Here is a 21,430-nt window from a genome sequence, read left to right on the forward strand (position 1 = left end):
TTGAGATTCCAACTCGGGGAGACCGTTCAACATATTTTTCTGAATCATCGCTTTCAACCTATGATAACTTACATGTCCAAGTCGCGCATGCCACAAGTCAGGTGTATCATTTTTTCGAGTTTTGTTTACGTATGCCGTTTGTGCAGACATCACGTAAACGGACTCTAGTCGACGCCCCTCCATGATCGGTCTACTAGTGGGTTTTACACTACGATACACCTTAACATCTCTTGGACCGAACACTACATAATTACCCGAGTCCGTGAGTTGTGATACGGACAATAAATTTTTCTTCATTCCTGGCACGTGATATATATTTTTCAATTCAACCCGTTGTGAATTGAATTGGGGAGTTATCACCGTTTTGCCGATATGAGTAATCGGCAACCTCGAGTTGTCCGCAGTAATAATTACACGTCCACCGGTATAATCAAGGATGTTTAACAGCTTGCCTTGATCTCCGGTCATATGATTCGAACACCCCGAATCAATAATCTAGTCAATATCATAATTAATTGACTTATTACTTAAAGTGATTAAAGCCATCGTATTGTTTAACTTGGCGGTGGAAGAGGTAGCGAGCTCATCTTGTACCTCCATTGCAAATGACGCTTGGAAATCCCATTCCTCGTCGCTATCATTCTTCTTTGATGCTGCAACATTTCCTTCAACTCTTTTTGATCGACAATCCCCGGCAAAATGACCTTCCTCGCCGCAGATGTAACATCGTCCATTACGTCTTATGTTGCTTTTATCGTCATTGCCTTCTTTGTCGCGATTTCGCCAAGCTCCTCCTGGTTGAAGACTCGTCTCTTCTGGTCGCTTTTTTCATTCTCCACGAGCCGGTTGCTTTTGCCATTCTCCATGACTTTTCCTCGGCTTGCCATCTATATTGTCAGCATCGATTCTCCTCTAACCCTTGAACCCTCTTTTATTAGTAAAGAGAGCACTTTTATCCCCCTTAATTGAGACCGTAGACATTTGATTATCTAAAGTCTCTTGGTTGGCCAAAATATTCTCTAACTCGGTCAGAGTTGGCTGAGTTGCCCATCCACGAGTAGCCGTAACAATACCATTATGTTTCGGCTTTAACCTGTGAATGATAATTCTTCTCATTCTTGTTTCTGAGATGGCATTATTAGGATCTAGCTTTGAAATTTTGTCACAAATAGACTTAACTTTGGAGAAATATCAACTCACTGTCATATTTTGCTGTGACACCGACAAGAGCTTATTCTCCAACCTTTGCAACTTGGCATCATTCGACCTCACGAATAACGCTGTCAAGTTATCCCATGCCTCCTTGGGAGTCTGCGCACTCTTTATGTGCTGCATTAAGTTATCTTCAATAGTTACAGCAAGAGCGTAGAGCGTAGAGAGTCTTACCCGCTTTGATGTTCCATCTCCTTAGCTCACCATCGTTTGTGGGTGCCATGATGGTTACCGCCAACAATATCCCACAAATCTTAACCCTACAAATAAAATTGCATGCGGGTACTCAAATTATTATAATTGGAATTGTTGAGCTTCTTAATGCCATTCGTCGAATTTGATATTTCTACCATCCGATCGGAAAAGAATACTTGCCAATAGACCAAGTAAGGCTGGTCCCAAGCCAATCACCGACAGTCCCAATTGTGCATCGGCAGAATTTCGATGTACTCCAATCCTCGATCGCTTGCTCACGTACAAAGGTCCTTGACCATCGTCTTCACGAACCATGCTTCGCCACTGGATTCACGGTCCTTGACAACCGTGCTCCGATACCAAATGCTGAGAATCGTAGGCACATCGCTTGCTATCAAGTCTTGATCCAAAAGTTTGATCGACAACTATTGAAGGTGAAAAACTCACTTGATAATTCTCACACAAGAGAAACGCTCAAGGAAGGAGATGAATGAACTACTTTATTTGCTGAATCCATCTTGTTCACCTTACGTAAACGATTACAAGACTCGCCTATATATAGGCATCTTACATGACTCTTCGACTACGCGACCTTTTGACCGACTCATTAATATATCTAAAATTCCAAGAAGATATACACTTAGAAACACGAACAGTCATCATTGAGAATTTAAAAAGACTCTTGAAAGGAATGATACAATAATGACACTTAACACGTTCGTCGGATAGACGTCCATCGAAAATTGAAAAGTTTATCGACAATGAACAGTCAAGACTAATCAAGAAGGATCTGGAGATAGGCGGTGACTTCTTCACTTCCTTCCTTACACGGCGCGAGCAAGACGTGAGCAGGAGAACACGGGTGAGAACCGAGAGAGAAGCCGTTGGGAGGGGGTTGCCGAAGGAGAAGTAGAGGAGAGAGACTTGAGGTGATCTTTCCCACAGACAAAGAGAGAGAGAGAGACTTTTACAGGGAGGGGTGGGTTGCCACATGAAGGATACATGGAGAAAGGCAGTGCCACTTGTCCATTTCTACTTAACACTTGTCCAACATGCTCTCTTTCATGTGTCTTCGGCCCACTAGGAGAAAGTAACACTAATTATACTAATTCTCCACATATTTAACTCTATGGGACGGAAAATAATTATTGGGTGCCCTCGTAGTTCCGTAATTAATTCTCCGCACCATCAACTTAAGTCCCAAAAATCCACCACACTAGTGATTTAAAACCCCCCGAAATCGCTTTCACCACTAATCTAAGCCCGATAAATACTATTCCACTTATAAAGTTCATCCGGCGAAAAATCGGGTCGTCACAACCCACTAGGGTCCGGTTCCATAAAATGATAGCCATAAATCACCTACTCGTTCCATAGACCCACCCGAGAACCGAAACCATCAGTTCGATCCGATTTCCAGAGGGGTCTATGAAATTGATCCTATTGAGCATCACATCAATTAAAAGAGATTGGACGTGAGTGAACCAATGAAACCATTCCCAATTTTTCATGGGATGTGTTGGTGGTGAACTTGATGATTTCTTTGACAAATTCAGAGAAAAAAACAGCAAGTGCACCACCAACAAAGATCACAAATCGTCCTTTAATGAGTAATGAGCTTGCCACAAAGTTCCAAAGCTTCATCCATAATCTTACATCACCTATAACACATAAAAATAAGTTTGCCACAAATTCGCAGGAGCAAGCAAGCAAATGACCACTCCTGAGCCACAAAAATAAACCAACCTCTAAAGCTTTAAGGTGAATTGAGCTTGGGAGTCAAGTGATTGAGAATTTGAGGGAGATATCCTGGATTACAAAATACATACATCTATATTATATAAATAGGTCTGGGTGGGTCGTTTCCATCTAGAATCGGGAATCCGACCGGTACCTGCTGGTTCTAGAAAATTGAAATCGGAAACATGTGGGAATCACCCAAAACTGGCAGATTGGGTACGGTCCGATCCGGTTCAGGTGGATCCAGATTTTTTTGCTCACCTCTAAAGATGACTATCAAAAAGTAACAAATTGTCAATTAAAATTAATCAAGAACGATCATGGGAAATATACATAACTTTTTAAATATCTCACAATCATATGGGGAACTAACCAACCGCATGGATTAATTAGGAGAATAACGTGTAATCAGAGCTCCGTGTGGTAATGTGCTGCAAATTGGGCCTAAAAAGTAAGTGGCAAGAAAAGAAATTAAAATTATGGGCTGCTTTTATTTCCCGAAGAATGATTTGAAAAATATTTTTGTGAAAATGATATCTTGTATCTCTTGAAATAATTTGAATGCAAAATGTTTTCATTATTAACATCAATTTATGTCTAAATATTATTATGTACGATGAAAATATATTTTGTCCATTTATTTTGGTAAGCAATACAAGTGACAATTTTTTTAAAAAAATACTTTCAAATCATTTATTTTTCGCAAGACAAAAAAGGATCGTAGAGTACAACAATGAAGGTGTTCAGTTCTAAACCTTCCAATTGTACTAATTTAGTCCTAAATATTTTGACACCTTGCTAATTTAATCATAATACTTTCAATTGTGCCAATTCAATCGTAAAACTTCTAATGATTTGCCATTTTACTAATTTAGCCCTAAACCTTTCAATAGTCATAAAATATTTTAACAATTTACAAAAATTTGTGACGTACGGTTTAGTCAACATTGGTCGTCTCACATGACACGACCAATATTGACGTAGATAATCTTTGCAATTTTTCTTGAATTTTTTCCCTTCTTTTGCTTCCTTTTTTTTAATCCTTTTTTTTTCTTTCCGTTTTTCCCTATGCTAGCCATCGCCTCATCCATAGCCGGCGAAGGTGGGCGGCCCAAGTAAGGGCCATCTTCACTAGCCTTGGGCAAGGATCGCTCTTGCAAGTCGAGTGAGGGAAGCCTTCGCATGGGCAAGGTTCCCCCTCACTGGCCTGGTGAAGGCTGCCCTTATCGGGCTTGGGCAAGGATTGCCCTTGTCCGGGTTGATGAGGGCAACCCTTGTCGGCCTCGGGCTACGGCAAGGGTTCCCCTCTTCCGATCCGACAAGGGTGGCCCTCGCTTAAGGCCAACGATGGCCAGGAGAGGACAAAGGGGAAAAGGGAAAAGAAAAGGAAAGGAAAAAAATTCAAAATATTCCAAAAGTTAAAAAATTATAAAAACTATCCACATCAGCAATTTGCAGTCAAAATTAATCTAAAGAACTAAATAGATAAATTGTTAAAAAGTTTAGCTAAATTGACAAATCATCAAAAGTTTTAAGATTAAATTTGTACAAATGAAATGTTTAGGACTTTCCCTCTCCTCCTCCACCCTTTAAGGTTTCTGCTGCCACCAAATTCCTTCTTCGCCTCCCACTCCCCTGATTGTCTCAACCTATTTCCTTTTTTCTGTCTGTTTCTCGCCGTCTCCTTCGTCTTCTCTACATTCTTCTTGGTTGGGTTTTGTATTGGAAGCTAATTCTGGTTCACGCTTCTCTAATCATCAGCCTCTAGAAGAAGACCGTCAAGTCGAAGTCTTCGACTCATCATCGATTTTCTTTTGCTAGGGTTGTCTTTCCTTTTCTCTCCCACTATGTTTTGGGAGTTTAGGAGTATTAATTATTTTTTCTAGCTGATCTTAGATGAATGTAGAGACCAGTTCGGCCATTCATCCAGTTGGCCACGGATGAGGATGCTCATGACATTGGTCCACAAACTCTCCGAAATTAATGCATTCTCCTTTCCCTATTTAGATTTAGGTCTAGATCCAGAGATTTTACTCTCCCAATCTAGATCTAGATATAAATCTGAGAATTTCTTACAGGTATCTGATCTGTGTTGTTTCAACATACTGATGTTGGTATTACTGCTCGGCGATGGTGATGGAGACATTGAACTTAGACGCGCATCGCAAGCCGTTGCAATTGGTGTGCACTTCATCAAGAATTTTCTCATCCATTCTTTCGATCTTGGAATTGGCCGCCATATAATGAATTTAAGACTTTTGGGGTAATTTTTTGCGTTAACTAATGTGCACTTCCTCAAGGATTTTCTCGTTCATTCCTTCGATATCGGCTCAGATCTTCACAATGTGATCGCGCGTTCGATTTTTTGGCGTTTTTTGGAGGATTTGGGTGAGTTGGTGGCAAGACTGTATTGAATTTGTTGATGAGGTTTGGTCTCGAGGGCCCTTAGCCTCACGAAGAAGGTTAGAGGGTAGGACATAGAAGTGAACATCGGAGTGAGATGAGATAGAGCGAGCAAGGAAGGAGGAGCAGGCTATTCCATCGACTCAAATACCCATTGGAATAACTTGCTAGATAATCGTAGGAAGCATCAATAGAAATCCGATCTGCGAGAGGAGCGACGACTGTGACATGTACAATGATAATCCCCAATGGAATTCAAGGGAGGGAAGTAGTCACGGCGTCATAGAGGCAAGAACGAGAGCAACATTGACTATTTTTAAAATATTATCCCACATCGCTCAATAGCTAATCTAATATGTTTTTTTTTTGTATTCATATAGTCTTCCTCTACTTATCAGTAAAACATTTTGAATTGAAAATTCTAACTTCTACCACCGAGATGAAAGCAGCAGACAAACATTCCAAACTAGCAACCGTAAGAATTCTTCTTAGACGTAACTGGCAGGAACAATGGCGAAGTCATAGTGGCAGGAACACCAACAGATTTATAGCCAGCAAAAACACTGAAACTCATAGCGGCATGAACGCCAATGAGATAGTTGTTTGAAACAGTAATCGGAGACCTCTAGCCACGATAATATGGTGGCCATCCCGGCGTAGAGAATTGGCGGCGGATACACCGTTCGTGTCGGGGGACGTGGGCCAAGAGCTGCACTCCGAGCGCAGCAAGTCAAAACTCTCTAAAACATCCCCATTGTGCATGAATCACTTAGGATCTTGAACCTGTATTAAGTCATTCATGCAATGAGCTTGGATCATATAACTTACAAATTTTGACATGATCTTGCCTCTCCCGACTCTGATCTGTGAATTGATGAGTGATGGTGCCAACTTCGAACGAAGAAGCGACGATACCGGTGGAGAATCATTGCTCCTATTGTTTGATCTCAACTCCTCCTTAAGGATGGATGTTCTAACTGATCATGATGGCCGTGAGCCTCTAAGATCGATGAAGTTTCATGCAACCGAGGTGAACGATGGTCTTGTTTCTAAGGCTTCGTCTATTTCGCGAAAAATGAATAATTTGACAAATATTTATCTAAAACAATTGCTTGTATCGCTTAGAATAATTAATCAATGAAAAAAAATTCATTATCGACAATCAATTTATATCTAAATATTTTCGTGAATGAAGAAAATATTTTTTGTTCATTCATTTCTCTAAGCAATAAAAATAATTATTATTTTTAAATACTTTCCAAATCACTTACTTTTCGAGAAACAAGCATTTCACAACCCTTTCGAAGGGGGTTCATCAAGTAAGGTATTTTTCCAAAAACATGAACATCAGTTTGATCGTCAAAACGATCCAAAAGGTTCAACACTTCAAGGGCGAGGGCACTCCCCGGCTCCATACCTTATGCAACGGTTTGAGACATTTCGTTTTAATTCTTTTTAATCTAAGTATTCTTTAGAAGTCGCCATTAGACATTTTTTGAGATCGGCTAGAAACTTTTGGCTTTTTTTTTTATTGCTAACTTAAAAGTTCTAGCGAGCCAGGTAGATACCACGTTAGATTATCGGCGAAGCTCTTCGGAGTTGGCACTAAAATAACTATTTAAAAAAATTAGCACTTAAATGGTCCGAAAAAAAAATATTGACACTAAAGTGAGTGCTGTATACAAATATTGACACTTTTAGTGTCTTTTTGCAGAAAATAAACTCACAAAAATATTTGCATGTTAACTTATAAGTGATTTTATTACTTTTTTTGGCTTTAAAATGGTAAGTCAAATTGCATTTCCACTTTAGGAAAACAACCAACTAGTTAGAGACACCGAAAGAGGCTAAGAGCATTAATTAGACAATTACCGTAAACAAATCCCTGGCCATGGAGAACCAAAGTGACTCTCCCTAGTTAAAAAATTAAAAAAACTAAAAAATAAGCTAAAGAAACTTTAAAAAAAAAAATGGAAAACCTTTGTTGCAGCTGCTACGGTTTGGAACCCATCGCCGCCGCCGTCGACCACCGCTAGCAAGGGTGGGGTAGTGGTGGCGAGGGCTTTTGTGCCCCCGACGCTGCAACGGAGGCTTCCTTATTTTGTTTTTTAAAAATTTTTAGGCTATTTTTCTGTTCAATTATAATTTTTAAAAAAATTAATTATTTTCAAGTTGAACAATCCACGTGGACGCCACGTGGATTTATTTATTTTTATATAAAAATTGACACGTAATATTAAAAAAATTAATTTAAAAAAGTGCCACATGTACTAGTTGGCTGAAATTAGCACTTAAGTAATCGTTTTTTGTCAGAATTGGCACTTAGGTGATCGTTTTTTCTTCAATTCGACACTTAAGTAATTCGAAAAATAATATTGGCATTAAAGTGAGCGCTATATACAAATATAGGCACTCTAGGCGTCCTTTTGCCGTTTATTTTCATAATAATCTAAACTAGTCCTAGCCTTATCTAGAAAAGAAAGTAACACACAGTGTATTGAAAAGCAGTGCCAGAAATAAATTCTCAATCGACATTAAAAGCGTTTATCTAAGCACGGAAATGGAAAACAACCCACTACTCATCGAGCAAAGAATAGCCATCGCCTCGTCGTGGAGCCTCGAGACGATCCCCGGAATCATGCTATGTGGAACGAAAGCGAGCCTAATTCTAATCATTTGACACTTAGGCAAAAGTACCCTAATTACTTATTAAAGGGTGAGGCTAGGTCTAACCTTTTTAGTTTATTATCAGAGGCCTCAACTAATTAGAACCTAAATCGAATTAACCAGGCAAAGTTATTACAAAATATAGAAACCCGAGGGGACATCGGTCATTTACCACTACCGGCTCCACGCGGTTGCCTCCTTCATGGACCACCATCTCATGATATCGGTTTCATTCGGCATTCAAGCCATTCGACAAAGTAGACAATCAGCGAAGTTCATTCAATTAAACGAGGACTCGATTCGAGAAGCCAAGCTAACTCCTGAAATTCGATCGACCCAACAGCCATCCAATTGTCTAAGGGTTCATTAATTAAGGTTAACCACATCTAGCCTCCGCTTGCGTGCACAATGCAATTGGCTAGTATTGTTTAACCCCTAACTAAATTTGATGCAAATAAAGTTGGCAATCTCTGTAATATTGCGTAATATTGCATAATTTTAGGATTTTAGATAATTTCGTGATTTTAGTGATATTTTCGTAATATTGTGTTTCCTAGGTTAATTAGGGTTAGCACCATATATAAGGATGTTTATGGTTTCGAGTGAATGAGACTTTTTGATATTATTTTATCGATTGATACTCGTATTTGAGAAAACAAATTGTTTCTCATTATCAATTCCAATTTTCCTGTTTAGCCAATTTCCGTTGCGTTTCGGCGTCAAAATTCTAATACAAACACCGGGTCCTAACATTCATCTAGAAATCAAGCACATGCAAGATTAACTAAGTCATGAAATTAGGCTATTAGACATAGGAAATCAAGCAACCCATTAGTGGCCCGGAAGGGCAACTTCTTCATTTCTTTTTAAAAATTCTTAGGAATCTAAGACGAACCTGGGCTATCAAACCCCACGTGGCAACCATCGTCAGCTTAACGTTTCTGAATCTAAACCACTTAAAGTAAAGAAAAAAGTACTACAATATAAGGCATTAGGTCTGGGCCGGGCAAAAAGTGATCAAATAGTCCGACCCGGTACACGTGCGCGTGCTCGTGGCGTCGTCGTACGCGTAGCTGTACGCTGTCGGGCACGCTTTCTTGAACATCTCCGAGTACTGCGACGGCCCGCACGTCTGCGGCGTCCCGTGGTCGCCGGTGCAGCAGTACTCCGGCCTGCTGAACGCCTCGCACGCGCTTTTGCACGCCACCACCATCCCCGACCCGTCGGCAACCCGCAGCTCCGCCGGGCAGTTGGCGTTGACGTCCGCTGAGCAGCCCGCGTACTGGCAGTCGCCGGTGCCTCCCGTCGCCCGCACCGCCATCCCCACGTTGTACCCGTCCACCAGGCTCACGTCGTAGAAGTCCATGCCCCCGGCGTTCGGGGCGGCGACGGTGAACTCCACCAGGGTCGCCGGCGGGGTTCCTCCGCCGGTGCACTTGAGCCCGCCGGGGCAGTCGCCGGTGACGCAGGTCCCGGCGCCGGACCCGTCGAAGCTGCAGCCGGTGCGGCCCCAGAAGCGACCGGACCAGCCCGGCGGGACCGGGAGATGGACGGAGCTACCCGGGGGCAGGGCGAAGCCGCCGTTGCCGAGGGCGGCGGCGTTGCCGGAGAGAGAGCCGGGCCACACGGTGTAGCTGCATTGATTCTGGAGGGTGAAGACAGTCGCTGATACAATAGAATTGCCTGCCAAAAAGAGCAAAAGAAATCAGCACAAATCTTTTTGGTCAAGTCTTGAACTTTTCGAACGATGAAGTCTCTGCAATCTTTATTGAGGGGTTAGATCTTGCTTAATCCAACACTAATCAAATTGACACGACTCGGGCAAGCACTAGATTTGGCATGAACGGGGAAAAAAAGTGCAGACATGGAAAGCATCCCTTTCCTTGGGGCTAGTACACACCTGTCGAGAGGATGCAGAGGACGAGGAGGAGGAGATGAGATTTGGAGGTGACGACCGCCATTGATGAATGCTTCGTGGAGGTTGAAGGAGGTCGTGGGAGGTGAAGAGGGGGTGTGCGGCGATGTTCGTATTTATATTGTGGATGATGATGGGTGAGATCCACACACACACAGATCGATTTGGTTCCCTATTTTCTCGTGATCTTCCTTCCTCTTTATCGGCTCTTCTTGGAGGGAAAAAGAGCGTGGGGGATCTCATCGCTACGTGAATCGAGTCGCAATTCCCGGGGTTTCTCTAACCAAACCCCGGTTCGACCATCGTTTCACGTCCCCTGTTGGCAAGAAGGAAATGATTTTCGCAATATATCTCGATTGCTATTTTATCGCGTTTCTCAATTGATTCGTTCTCGGAATTATATACGTTAGATATGACGTATCGGTCGCTTGATTAACGTAATATTGTTATCGATATGCCACGTGATGAATGTTGCGATCTCGGAGAATTTATTTTGTTTGAATGGAAAGAGGCCCGGTTCGAAGGGAAAATTATCATTGATGCCCATTGTATAAGCGGATATAATAAAGATTATATTAAACACAGCATAACATTCACGCGTTTTTAATGTCGTGCTTAGATTTTTGGTACCGGCTTATCGGGCAATCATTCTTGTGCATGCATGGGAAAAAAAAATCATTTGGGATGTCTGATTGAATGATCACGACGTCAGCACCAAATTCGCTTGATGTATCGACATCGGTTGAAATTGAGGCTATTGATGATATATTAATTGTAGATACTGATTGAATACACTTGCTTGAAATGCTTAATAAGATTTAATCAATGTTCGATATGGAACTAAAATTCTGCAAGTTGTTTTGACTCTTATCTCTGACACTGACGTAGAACCCGACATGATTGCACTAATTAGAGTATAATTATTTCAAAAAGGCCCCCAAATCTAGTCACGTGTGCCATCCTATGCTCAGGAGCTTAATGCCCATTGGTCGGATCCATTAAACATGTTTAACATCCAATTAAAAATCTGTTTGCATTAAGGAATTGGGACAAAGTTCAATTCGTTCCTAGAGAGCCCCAACCCTAATTCCTCAAATTGGGGCAAAAACACCATCAGAAATTCGCCATGTGGAGTCCAGGAAGTCGATGCCACCGAGACCCCCGGTGCATGAAACGGACGCCGGTCGCTGTGGTAGAGGAGGCAAAGCCGATGGCGAGTAGTCCTGGTGGAAGAGAAACTCGTGGAGGTCGGTTACGGAGGAACTGATCCTTCACAAAAGCGACGGAGGAGGAGAATTAGCTGAGAATTCCGGCCAAGAGAACGGCAATTCGCGAAGGAACTGGAAGCACAGAATCAAGAATGGTCATAAGCATAACAAGAAGAAGGTCTTGTCGATACGATAGGCAACAAAGAAAGAAGTTGAAGACAGGACCAGGGGCCCTGTGACTTCAATCAGTCCGATCAAGTGACAACTGAGTCGAACCCTAATGTTCTTAGGGACAAGCCAATCATGATTATTCGGATCGTAATTTTAATATATCTTACTAATACACAGGATTAAACTAATACATGCATGTCAACATTTACACAACACGACTTATTATGTTCAAGAAAGTAAATTCTTGATTTTACGATAAAAACATCTCGATTCCATTCTATAGAAGAGAGTAAATGTATCATGATGCATTGCACCATTTCAAGTGGATAGAGAAAATTACCAAAAAAATTCTAAACCTATTGTTATTGTGTCAATTTAGTCATAAATCTTTTTTTTTTTTGTCAGTTTAGTCCTAAACATTTTGCATTTATGTCAATTCAGCCCTTCTAGCCAATCTTGACTGAAAACCACTAACGTGGCGCGAACGGTGCTTACGTGACCAACTTTTAATGATATTTTAATATTTTCAATTTTTTTCTTTTTCTTTTTTGTCTTCCTCCTTTGGCTTGCTGAGATCGCCAATGTCGAGCGAGGTCGCATTGAGCGACGTGCCTCACCAAGATCCAAGGACGCTGACCTCGCTCGGCCATGGCGAGGCGGGCCCCTTGCCCAATGACAAGGAGGCCCACCTAGCCATGGCCGAGCAAGGCTCACTAGCGTAGGTGGCTAGCAAGGGCGAACTTCGCCGGCCAAAGGAGGAAGAAGAAAAGAAAAAAGAAAGAAATAAAAAAAATTAAATATTAAATTAAATATAAATATAAATAAAAAAAAATCGTGAAATATTAAAATATCATTAAGAATTGGCCACGTCAGTAATTTTCGGCCAAAATTGGTCCAAAGGACTAAATTGACACAAATACAAAATATTAGGAGTGTATTGGCACGAATGCAAAAAGTTTAGAACTGAATTAGAACAATTGTAATAAGTTTAGGACTTTTTTGATAATTTTACCCATGTGGACGAGTTATGATGTTTGATACTGCCCCGCCCTCATAGAAAGTGTGAAATACTATCCAGATTATACTCATGTTTATGGAATACATGCATATCAACGTCCAAATACGATAACTAACGATGTTTGATTTTTTTTTTTTTTATATCAATTCGGTGGTATGCGGATTGGTTTTCGGATACTTTGACAAGTTCACATCCCCAAAAAAACTATTAATTTAACCAATTCCTTGATTTTTTTAGGACTAAATTGACAATTCATCAAAAGATTTAAAATTAAGTTTGCGCTATTAAGAATTTTAGTATTGAATTCGTTGCCGTACGATAAATTTAAGACTTTGTGAACAATTAACCGGGATCTAAATTATGCCGACGTGCACAACAGTGATCCGTGTCGTTGTCGGGACACAGCTAATGTCAGGAGGTTTTAATCCACACCCGATTCAAAAACCGGAAGATTTGAACCGACAAATAACTAATCCTACCTCATCGTCCGACTCCAACACTCCATCCTTCTTCCTCTCTCTTGTGAAGAAATCTAGCTAGAGCATACTGTCGGTTAATTTCTTACCAATTGAAATTTCTAAAAGAAATAATTAGTGCAATTCGGTATCGAACTATGAATGTAACGACTCAACTCGTTCTATACGGGGCCAAATTCTCGAAGGGAATTTTGAATTAGTCATAAACGGGGGGTGACCATATGGAGGTGTTAACTTCTAAATCGTTGAACAAAGCCTTCTTCTGTTCAATGTGGAACTCTGAGATGCGACAAATCCGCCAATTAAAAAGTTATCGTCCTCGACAGGGTTGGTTCATATCACCAAGTGATACTCTTTCTGAATGGGTGCATGTCTATTCTCGCCATCTTAGAGATCCGTCCGGAGCTGCACCTTGTTTGAGCCTCCCCTCACTTCGCCGGCCATTTGCTGTCCTCATTGGATAGGATCGAACCTAGTCATCCACGAATCACACATCTATTGAAAGAGGTCCTGGTCTAATACCATCTATTACGGCATGACCCAAAAGGGTAATGGCCAATCAAGAATATACGTCGAACTCATATATTACTTAACCGCAATTTATCCCATCCAATGCGAGAGTTTAGGACATTGGCATGAGTCGCCAGATCAAAAACTTAGCATTGTGAACATGTTTTTCGACAACTAAACTTTCAAAAACGTGGGAAGATTTTGATCTTGTGCATTGGCACAAGCCCTAATTGATCTTTCACAAACGTGGGAAGCGCGTTCTTTGCGTTTTCCTGAAGAAACCCCACAAGCTAGCCAATCATCTCTGTACCTGCAATACATTGTGCCCAATTCCAAAACCTTATAAATGCCCTTCTGGATTCGATTCCCTAGTGAGAAAGACAAACGAGGAGGTGCTACGAATGCGATGCTTCTGTGTTTTGGATTTTAGCCAGAATTCAGACAGTAATTATAAAGAGAGAATTACCCCTGAATTTATCTATGACTTGTGAAAGGAAAAGTTACTCAATTAGTCTTGAGCTTATTGTGTGGATATTAATTTTATCTGAAACTATCTAATTTTCCCAGTTTGACCCTAAATCTTGGCGCAAAATTTGAATATGTAGTCTTTCCTGCCGATTTTTGTCGGAAATTGCTGATATGGAGGTCCCATCGGTCAGCCGGCCGTCTTAGGCGACACATCGCCACGTTAGTGATTTTCGATAGAAACTAGCCGAAATGATTATATTGAAATTTCGTGCAAAGATTGAAGATAAAATTGACAAAATTAGTAAGATTGGATGTGGATTGACATCTATACGATATTTCTAAGATTGATTGGGCAATTTTTCTCTTGTGACGCCTCGCACAGCGACACACGTAAAGTACAAACCGACCTCGACTCGCGTCCTAGCACGCATTCTAAAAAGCGGGGTGTCCAAGATGGGCAAGCAACAGGCCGGTCGATCGAAAGCAAAAGAGCAAGAGGGTTAGTTCAGGAGACCGAACATGGTGAGCACGACCTTCGTATGCGTCTCATCCATCGATCATCTTGTAGCCGAGAAACCTAACACGATTTCACCTCATCCAACCCAAATCGCGCGGAGACGAAGAGAACAACAACCGAATAGAAAGAAGTAATCATCTACGCAAGAGGGGCTTGCGTTTAACTCGGCAAGACAACACGTGCTTTCGTCACGGTCGGTAGGTTTGTAGGGTTCCGGGAAGCCTCATGTCTACTAATCTTTTGCATGTATAGTTGGAACATCTATGCCCAAGTTAAGATAGCAATTGCGAAGTTGACATTGTTTGTTTATGGGAAGCTTCATAGTTACTTATTTTTCGCAATGGCATATAACTCTTTGATATCTTGCCGAAAAAAATCCAATCCAAAAGTTTAAGCAGATAGGTAGCGAAAGACCACGTGAATATAAAGAGCATATATGGTCCGTCGCCAAGCAATGCAAAACAATATTTAAATACTCCATCTCTCGCGCAAGCCGAATTAGAATCGACGCTTGGGATTTGACTGATGGGGTGTGGATGCACTTATGCGATTTGATATTGAGTTAGAGAATTTGGATGACATTATAATATAATATTTCGCACATTATCAAATGAAGAGTGCATGAGTAGCCTCTTTATAGGAAGATTATCTAGAAGTAGAAAAATGTCGATTACAATCAATTGAGAACAATTACGGAAATTATACAAAATTTCCTAATCATAAATGGAAATAACCGACCTCATGGATTAATACAGAGGAGAATCATGTGTAATCAGAATCCCGTGTAATAATGCGTGGCAAACTGGGCCTAAAGTAAGTGGCGAGGAAAGAAATTTTACCTGTGCGCTGCTTGTGTTTGATGGAGAATGCATTATTTGAAAATTATTTTCTTATAAATAATCTTTTATACATCTTGAAATAATTTGAATGAAAAATAATTTCATTATTAACAACATTTATGTATAAATATTTTTATAGACAAGGAAATATTTTTCGGCCGTTCATATGGTGAGCAATACAAGTAATTATTTCTAGAAAAATATTTTTCAAATCATGTATTTCTAGCAAAACAAACGGAGTTGTAAAATACAACAATACATGTACATGTTAACCAAAATAAAATTATTCAAAAAGTCATAAACCTATTTACGGCGACCAATTCAGTCTTAAACCTTCAATTAAGCCAACTTAGTACTTAATATTTGACAGCTTGCTAATTTAGTCATAAATCTTTAAATTGTGCTAATTTTAGTTTTAAAACTTTTGATGATTTGCCAATTTACTTCCATATATTATAACAATTTACCAATTTAAATATTATAGCAAATTTTTACTGAAAATCATTGATTTAGTGGCCTAATTAGTGCCGGCCGTCTTAGATGGCATGACTAGCACTAACCAAAACAATTTTTGAATTTTTTTTTTTTTGTATTTTTTTCTTTTTTCCTTTCCTTTCCTTTCCTTTTCTTTGTTTCTTTTCTTTTCTTTGTTTATTTTTATTGTTCCCTCTACTAGTCATAGCCGAGCCTCGTTCATGGCTGGCGGAGGTCGCTAGCCTAGGCAAGGGCCGTCCTCATCGGCTTCGGGCAAGGGACTCCCCGGCCTGGGTTGTTAAGAACAGCCCTCGTCGAAGCAGGCAAGGTCAAAGTTTGTCTAGGCAACGGTTCCCATCACTAGCTTAGTGAGGGCCGCTATGTCACGACCCGAACCCCACGAGCCCGCTAACATCCCCTCTGGCACGACTGTATGCGGTTCTCCAGGATCCAAAGGCCAACGAAAATAACACGTGCGGGAGCAGAAACAAATCCCCGTACGGATACCAATAGCAATATGATGACTTGGGACGGAGGATGGTACCTTTCTTAGTATTCACCAAACTGGCTGCATAGTCAAAGCAGACAATACAAAATTATCAATTTCTTGAGGCTACAAAAGGTCACATCCGAATAGAGCTTAATAGCTAAGTCCTCCCAAAGATGGCTTCCAATGTCACTCCATGGCGATCACATAATCCATCACTTGAGACCTGAAAATGTTAATCCTACAACAGGGTGAGAATAAATCTCGGTAATAAAGTTCCTAATCCTAGGTTAGGACGCTAGTGCCTCCAGACACGTCCTAGGTGAGCAATTCCCAACAATTCTTTCTGCGAGAGGAGCGACGATTGTGACATGTACAATGATAATCCCCAATGGAATTCAAGGGAGGGAAGTAGTCACGGCGTCATAGAGGCAAGAACGAGAGCAACATTGACTATTTTTAAAATATTATCCCACATCGCTCAATAGCTAATCTAATATGTTTTTTTGTATTCATATAGTCTTCCTCTACTTATCAGTAAAACATTTTGAACTGAAAATTCTAACTTCTACCACCGAGATGAAAGCAGCAGACAAACATTCCAAACTAGCAGCCGTAAGAATTCTTCTTAGACGTAACTGGCGGGAACAATGGCGAAGTCATAGTGGCAGGAACACCAACAGATTTATAGCCAGCAAAAACACTGAAACTCGGAGCGGCATGAACGCCAATGAGATAGTTGTTTGAAACAGTAATCGGAGACCTCTAGCCACGATAATATGGTGGCCATCCCGGCGTAGAGAATTGGCGGCAGATACACTGTTCGTGTCGGGGGACGCGGGCCAAGAGCTGCACTCCGAGCGCAGCAAGTCAAAACTCTCTAAAACATCCCCATTGTGCATGAATCACTTAGGATCTTGAACCTGTATTAAGTCATTCATGCAATGAGCTTGGATCATATAACTTACAAATTTTGACATGATCTTGCCTCTCCCGACTCTGATCTGTGAATTGATGAGTGATGGTGCCAACTTCGAACGAAGAGGCGATGATACCGGTGGAGAATCATTGCTCCTATTGTTTGATCTCAACTCCTCCTTAAGGATGGATGTTCTAACTGAACATGATGGCCGTGAGCCTCTAAGATCGATGAAGTTTCATGCAATTGAGGTGAACGATGGTCTTGTTTCTAAGGCTTCGTCTATTTCGCGAAAAATGAATAATTTGAAAAATATTTATCTAAAATGATTGCTTGTATCGCTTAGAATAATTAATCAATGAAAAAAATTCATCATCGACAATCAATTTATATCTAAATATTTTTGTGAACGAAGAAAATATTTTTTGTTCATTCATTTCTCTAAGCAATAAAAATAATTATTATTTTTAAATGCTTTCCAAATCACTCACTTTTCGAGAAACAAGCATTTCACAACCCTTTCGAAGGGGGTTCATCAAGTAAGGTATTTTTCCAAAAACATGAACATCAGTTTGGATCGTCAAAACGATCCAAAAGGTTCAACACTTCAAGGGCGAGGGCACTCCCCGGCTCCATACCTTATGCAACGGTTTGAGACATGTCGTTTTAATTCTTTTTAATCTAAGTATTCTTTAGAAGTCGCCATTAGACATTTTTTGAGGTCGGCTAGAAACTTTTGGCTTTTTTTTTATTGCTAACTTAAAAGCGCTAGCAAGCCACGTAGATATCACGTTAAATTAACGGCGAAGCTCTTCGGAGTTGGCACTGAAATAACTATTTTTAAAAGAAATTAGTACTTAAATGGTCCGAAAAAAAAAATATTGACACTAAAGTGAGTGCTGTATACAAATATTGACACTCTTAGTGTCTTTTTGCAGAAAATAAACTCACAAAAATATTTGCATGTTAACTTATAAGTGGCTTTATTACTTTTGGCTTTAAAATGGTAAGTCAAATTGCATTGCCACTTCAGGAAAACAACCAACTAGTTAGAGACACCGAAAGAGCATTAATTAGACAATTACCGTAAACAAGTCCCTGGCCATGGAGATCCAAAGTGACTCTCCCTAGTTAAAAAATTAAAAAAAACTAAAAATTAAGCTAAAGAAACTTTAAAAAATAAAATGGAAAACCTTTGTTGCAGCTGCTATGGTTTGGAAGCCATCGCCGCCGCCGCCGGCCACCGCTAGCAAGGGTGGGGTAGTGGCGGCGAGGGCTTTTGTGCCCCCGACGCTGCAACAGAGGCTTTCTTATTTTGTTTTTTAAAAACTGTTAAGCTATTTTTCTGTTCAATTATAATTTTTAAAAAAATTAATTATTTTCAAGTTGAACAGTCCACGTGGACGCCGCATGGGTTTATTTTTTTTTTTTTAAATTGACATGTATATTAAAAAATTAATTAAAAAAAGTGCCACGTGTACTATTTGGCTTAAATTAGCACTTAAGTAATTGTTTTTTGTCAGAATTGGCACTTAGATGATCGTTTTTTCTTTGATTCGGCACTTAAGTAATTCGAAAAATTATATTGACACTAAAGTGAGCGCTATACACAAATATCGGCACTCTAGGCGTCCTTTTGCCGTTTATTTTCATAATAATCTAAACTAGTCCTAGCCTTATCTAGAAAAGAAAGTAACACAGAGTGTATTGAAAAGCGGTGCCAGAAATAAACACCCAATCGACATTAAAAGCGTTTATCTAAGCACGGAAATGGAAAACAACCCACTACTCATCGAGCAAAGAATAGCCATCGCCTCGTCGTGGAGCCTCGAGACGATCCCCGGAATCATGCTATGTGGAACGAAAGCGAGCCTAATTCTAATCATTTGACACTTAGGCAAAAGTACCCTAATTACTTATTAAAGGGTGAGGCTAGGTCTAACCTTTTTAGTTTATTATCAGAGGCCTCAACTAATTAGAACCTAAATCGAATTAACCAGGCAAAGTTATTACAAAATATAGAAACCGGAGGCGACATCGGTCATTTACCACTACGGGCTCCACGCGGTTGCCTCCTTCATGGACCACCATCTCGTGATATCAGTTTCATTCGGCATTCAAGCCATTCGACAAAGTAGACAATCAGCGAAGTTCATTCAATTAAACGAGGACTCGATTCGAGAAGCCAAGCTAACTCTTGAAATTCGATCGACCCAACAGCCATCCAATTGTCTAAGGGTTCATTAATTAAGGTTAACCACATCTAGCCCCCGCTTGTGTGCACAATGCAATAGGCTAGTATTGTTAACCCCTAACTAAATTTGATGCAAATAAAGTTGGCAATCTCTGTAATATTGCGTAATATTACATAATTTTAGGATTTTAGATAATTTCGTGATTTTAGTGATATTTTCGTAATATTGTGTTTCCTAGGTTAATTAGGGTTAGCACCATATATAAGGGTGTTTATGGGTTCGAGTGAATGAGACTTTTTGATATTATTCTATCGATTGATAATCGTATTTGAGAGAACAAATTGTTTCTTATTATTAATTCCAATTTTCCTGTTTAGCCAATTTCCGTTGCGTTTCGGCATCAAAATTCTAATACAAACACCAGGTCCTAACATTCATCTAGAAATCAAGCACATGCAAGATTAACTAAGTCATGAAATTAGGCTATTAGACATAGGAAATCAAGCAAACCATTAGTGGCCCGGAAGGGCAACTTCTTCATTTCTTTTTAAAAATTCTTAGGAATCTAAGACGAACCTGGGCTATCAAACCCCCCGTGCAACCATCGTCAGCTTAACGTTTCTGAATCTAAACCACTTAAAGTAATGAAAAAATTACTACAATATAAGGCATTAGGTCTGGGCCGGGCAAAAAGTGATCAAATAGTCCGACCCGGTACACGTTCGCGTGCTCGTGGCGTCGTCGTACGCGTAGCTGTACGCTGTCGGGCACGCCCTCTTGAACATCTCCGAGTACTGCGACGGCCCGCACGTCTGCGGCGTCCCGTGGTCGCCGGTGCAGCAGTACTCCGGCCTGCTGAACGCCTCGCACGCGCTTTTGCACGCCACCACCCTCCCCGACCCGTCGGCGACCCGCAGCTCCGCCGGGCAGTTGGCATTGACGTCCGCCGAGCAGCCCGCGTCCTGGCAGTCGCCGGTGCCTCCCGTCGCCCGCACCTCCATCCCCACGTTGTACCCGTCCACCAGGCTCACGTCGTAGAAGTCCATGCCCCCGGCGTTCGGGGCGGCGATCGTGAACTCCACCAGGGTCGCCGGCGGGGTTCCTCCGCCGGTGCACTTGAGCCCGCCGGGGCAGTCGCCGGTGACGCAGGTCCCGGCGCCGGACCCGTCGAAGCTGCAGCCGGTGCGGCCCCAGAAGCGACCGGACCAGCCCGGCGGGACCGGGAGATGGACGGAGCTACCCGGGGGCAGGGCGAAGCCGCCGTTGCCGAGGGCGGCGGCGTTGCCGGAGAGAGAGCCGGGCCACACGGTGTAGCTGCATTGATTCTGGAGGGTGAAGACAGTCGCTGATACAATAGAATTGCCTGCCAAAAAGAGCAAAAGAAATCAGCACAAATCTTTTTGGTCAAGTCTTGAACTTTCCGAACGATGAAATCTCTGCAATCTTTATTGAGGGGTTAGATCTTGTTTAATCCAACACTGAACAAATTGACACAACTCGGGCAAACAGTAGATTGGGCATGAACGGGGCAAAAAGTGCAGACATGGAAAGCATCCCTTTCCTTGGGGCTAGTGCATACCTATCGAGAGGATGCAGAGGACGAGGAGGAGGAGATGAGATTTGGAGGTGACGACCGCCATTGATGAATGCTTCGTGAAGGTTGAAGGAGGTCGTGGGAGGTGAAGAGGGGGTGTGCGGGGATGTTCGTATTTATATTGTGGATGATGATGGGGGAGATCTACACACACACACAGATCGATTTGATCCCCTATTTTCTCGTGATCTTCCTTCCTCTTTATCGGCTCTTCTTGTTCTTGGAGGGAAAAAGAGCGTGGGGGATCTCGTCGCAATTCTCGGGGTTTCTCTAACCAAACCCCACATCTTTCACGTCCCCTTTTGGCAGGAAGGAAATGATTTTCACAATATATCTCGATTGATATTTTATCGTGTTTCTCAGTTGATTCGTTCTTGGAATTATATATACGCTAGATATGACATATCACTACTTTGATTAAC

General features: G+C 41.3%; 2 protein-coding genes across 2 annotated transcripts; both read right to left on the minus strand.

The window, feature by feature from the left end:
* Positions 1 to 9,144: 9,144 nt before the first annotated feature.
* On the minus strand, positions 9,145 to 10,342 carry LOC115757523 (pathogenesis-related thaumatin-like protein 3.5). Its single transcript, XM_030697781.2, has 2 exons — positions 10,118 to 10,342; positions 9,145 to 9,900 (listed from the first exon to the last, which is right to left on the minus strand). Exons 1-2 carry the CDS (start codon positions 10,176 to 10,178, stop codon positions 9,209 to 9,211), a joined length of 753 nt encoding a protein of 250 aa, XP_030553641.2. The 5' UTR covers positions 10,179 to 10,342; the 3' UTR covers positions 9,145 to 9,208.
* Positions 10,343 to 20,021: 9,679 nt separating this feature from the next.
* On the minus strand, positions 20,022 to 21,105 carry LOC115757522 (pathogenesis-related thaumatin-like protein 3.5). Its single transcript, XM_030697780.2, has 2 exons — positions 20,994 to 21,105; positions 20,022 to 20,777 (listed from the first exon to the last, which is right to left on the minus strand). Exons 1-2 carry the CDS (start codon positions 21,052 to 21,054, stop codon positions 20,086 to 20,088), a joined length of 753 nt encoding a protein of 250 aa, XP_030553640.2. The 5' UTR covers positions 21,055 to 21,105; the 3' UTR covers positions 20,022 to 20,085.
* Between the last annotated feature and the right edge of the window lie 325 nt (positions 21,106 to 21,430).

This window comes from Rhodamnia argentea, chromosome 2 (assembly GCF_020921035.1).
Source record: "Rhodamnia argentea isolate NSW1041297 chromosome 2, ASM2092103v1, whole genome shotgun sequence".
NCBI classification, from domain to species: Eukaryota; Viridiplantae; Streptophyta; class Magnoliopsida; order Myrtales; family Myrtaceae; genus Rhodamnia; species Rhodamnia argentea.

Coding starts and splice junctions, on each gene's coding strand:
- LOC115757523 (XM_030697781.2), bottom strand. CDS start 10,178: ATGGCGGTCGTCACCTCCAAATCTCATCTCCTCCTCCTCGTCCTCTGC. Junction 9,901..10,117: donor CCTCTGCATCCTCTCGACAG/GTGTGTACTAGC, acceptor TCTTTTTGGCAG/GCAATTCTATTGTATCAGCG.
- LOC115757522 (XM_030697780.2), bottom strand. CDS start 21,054: ATGGCGGTCGTCACCTCCAAATCTCATCTCCTCCTCCTCGTCCTCTGC. Junction 20,778..20,993: donor CCTCTGCATCCTCTCGATAG/GTATGCACTAGC, acceptor TCTTTTTGGCAG/GCAATTCTATTGTATCAGCG.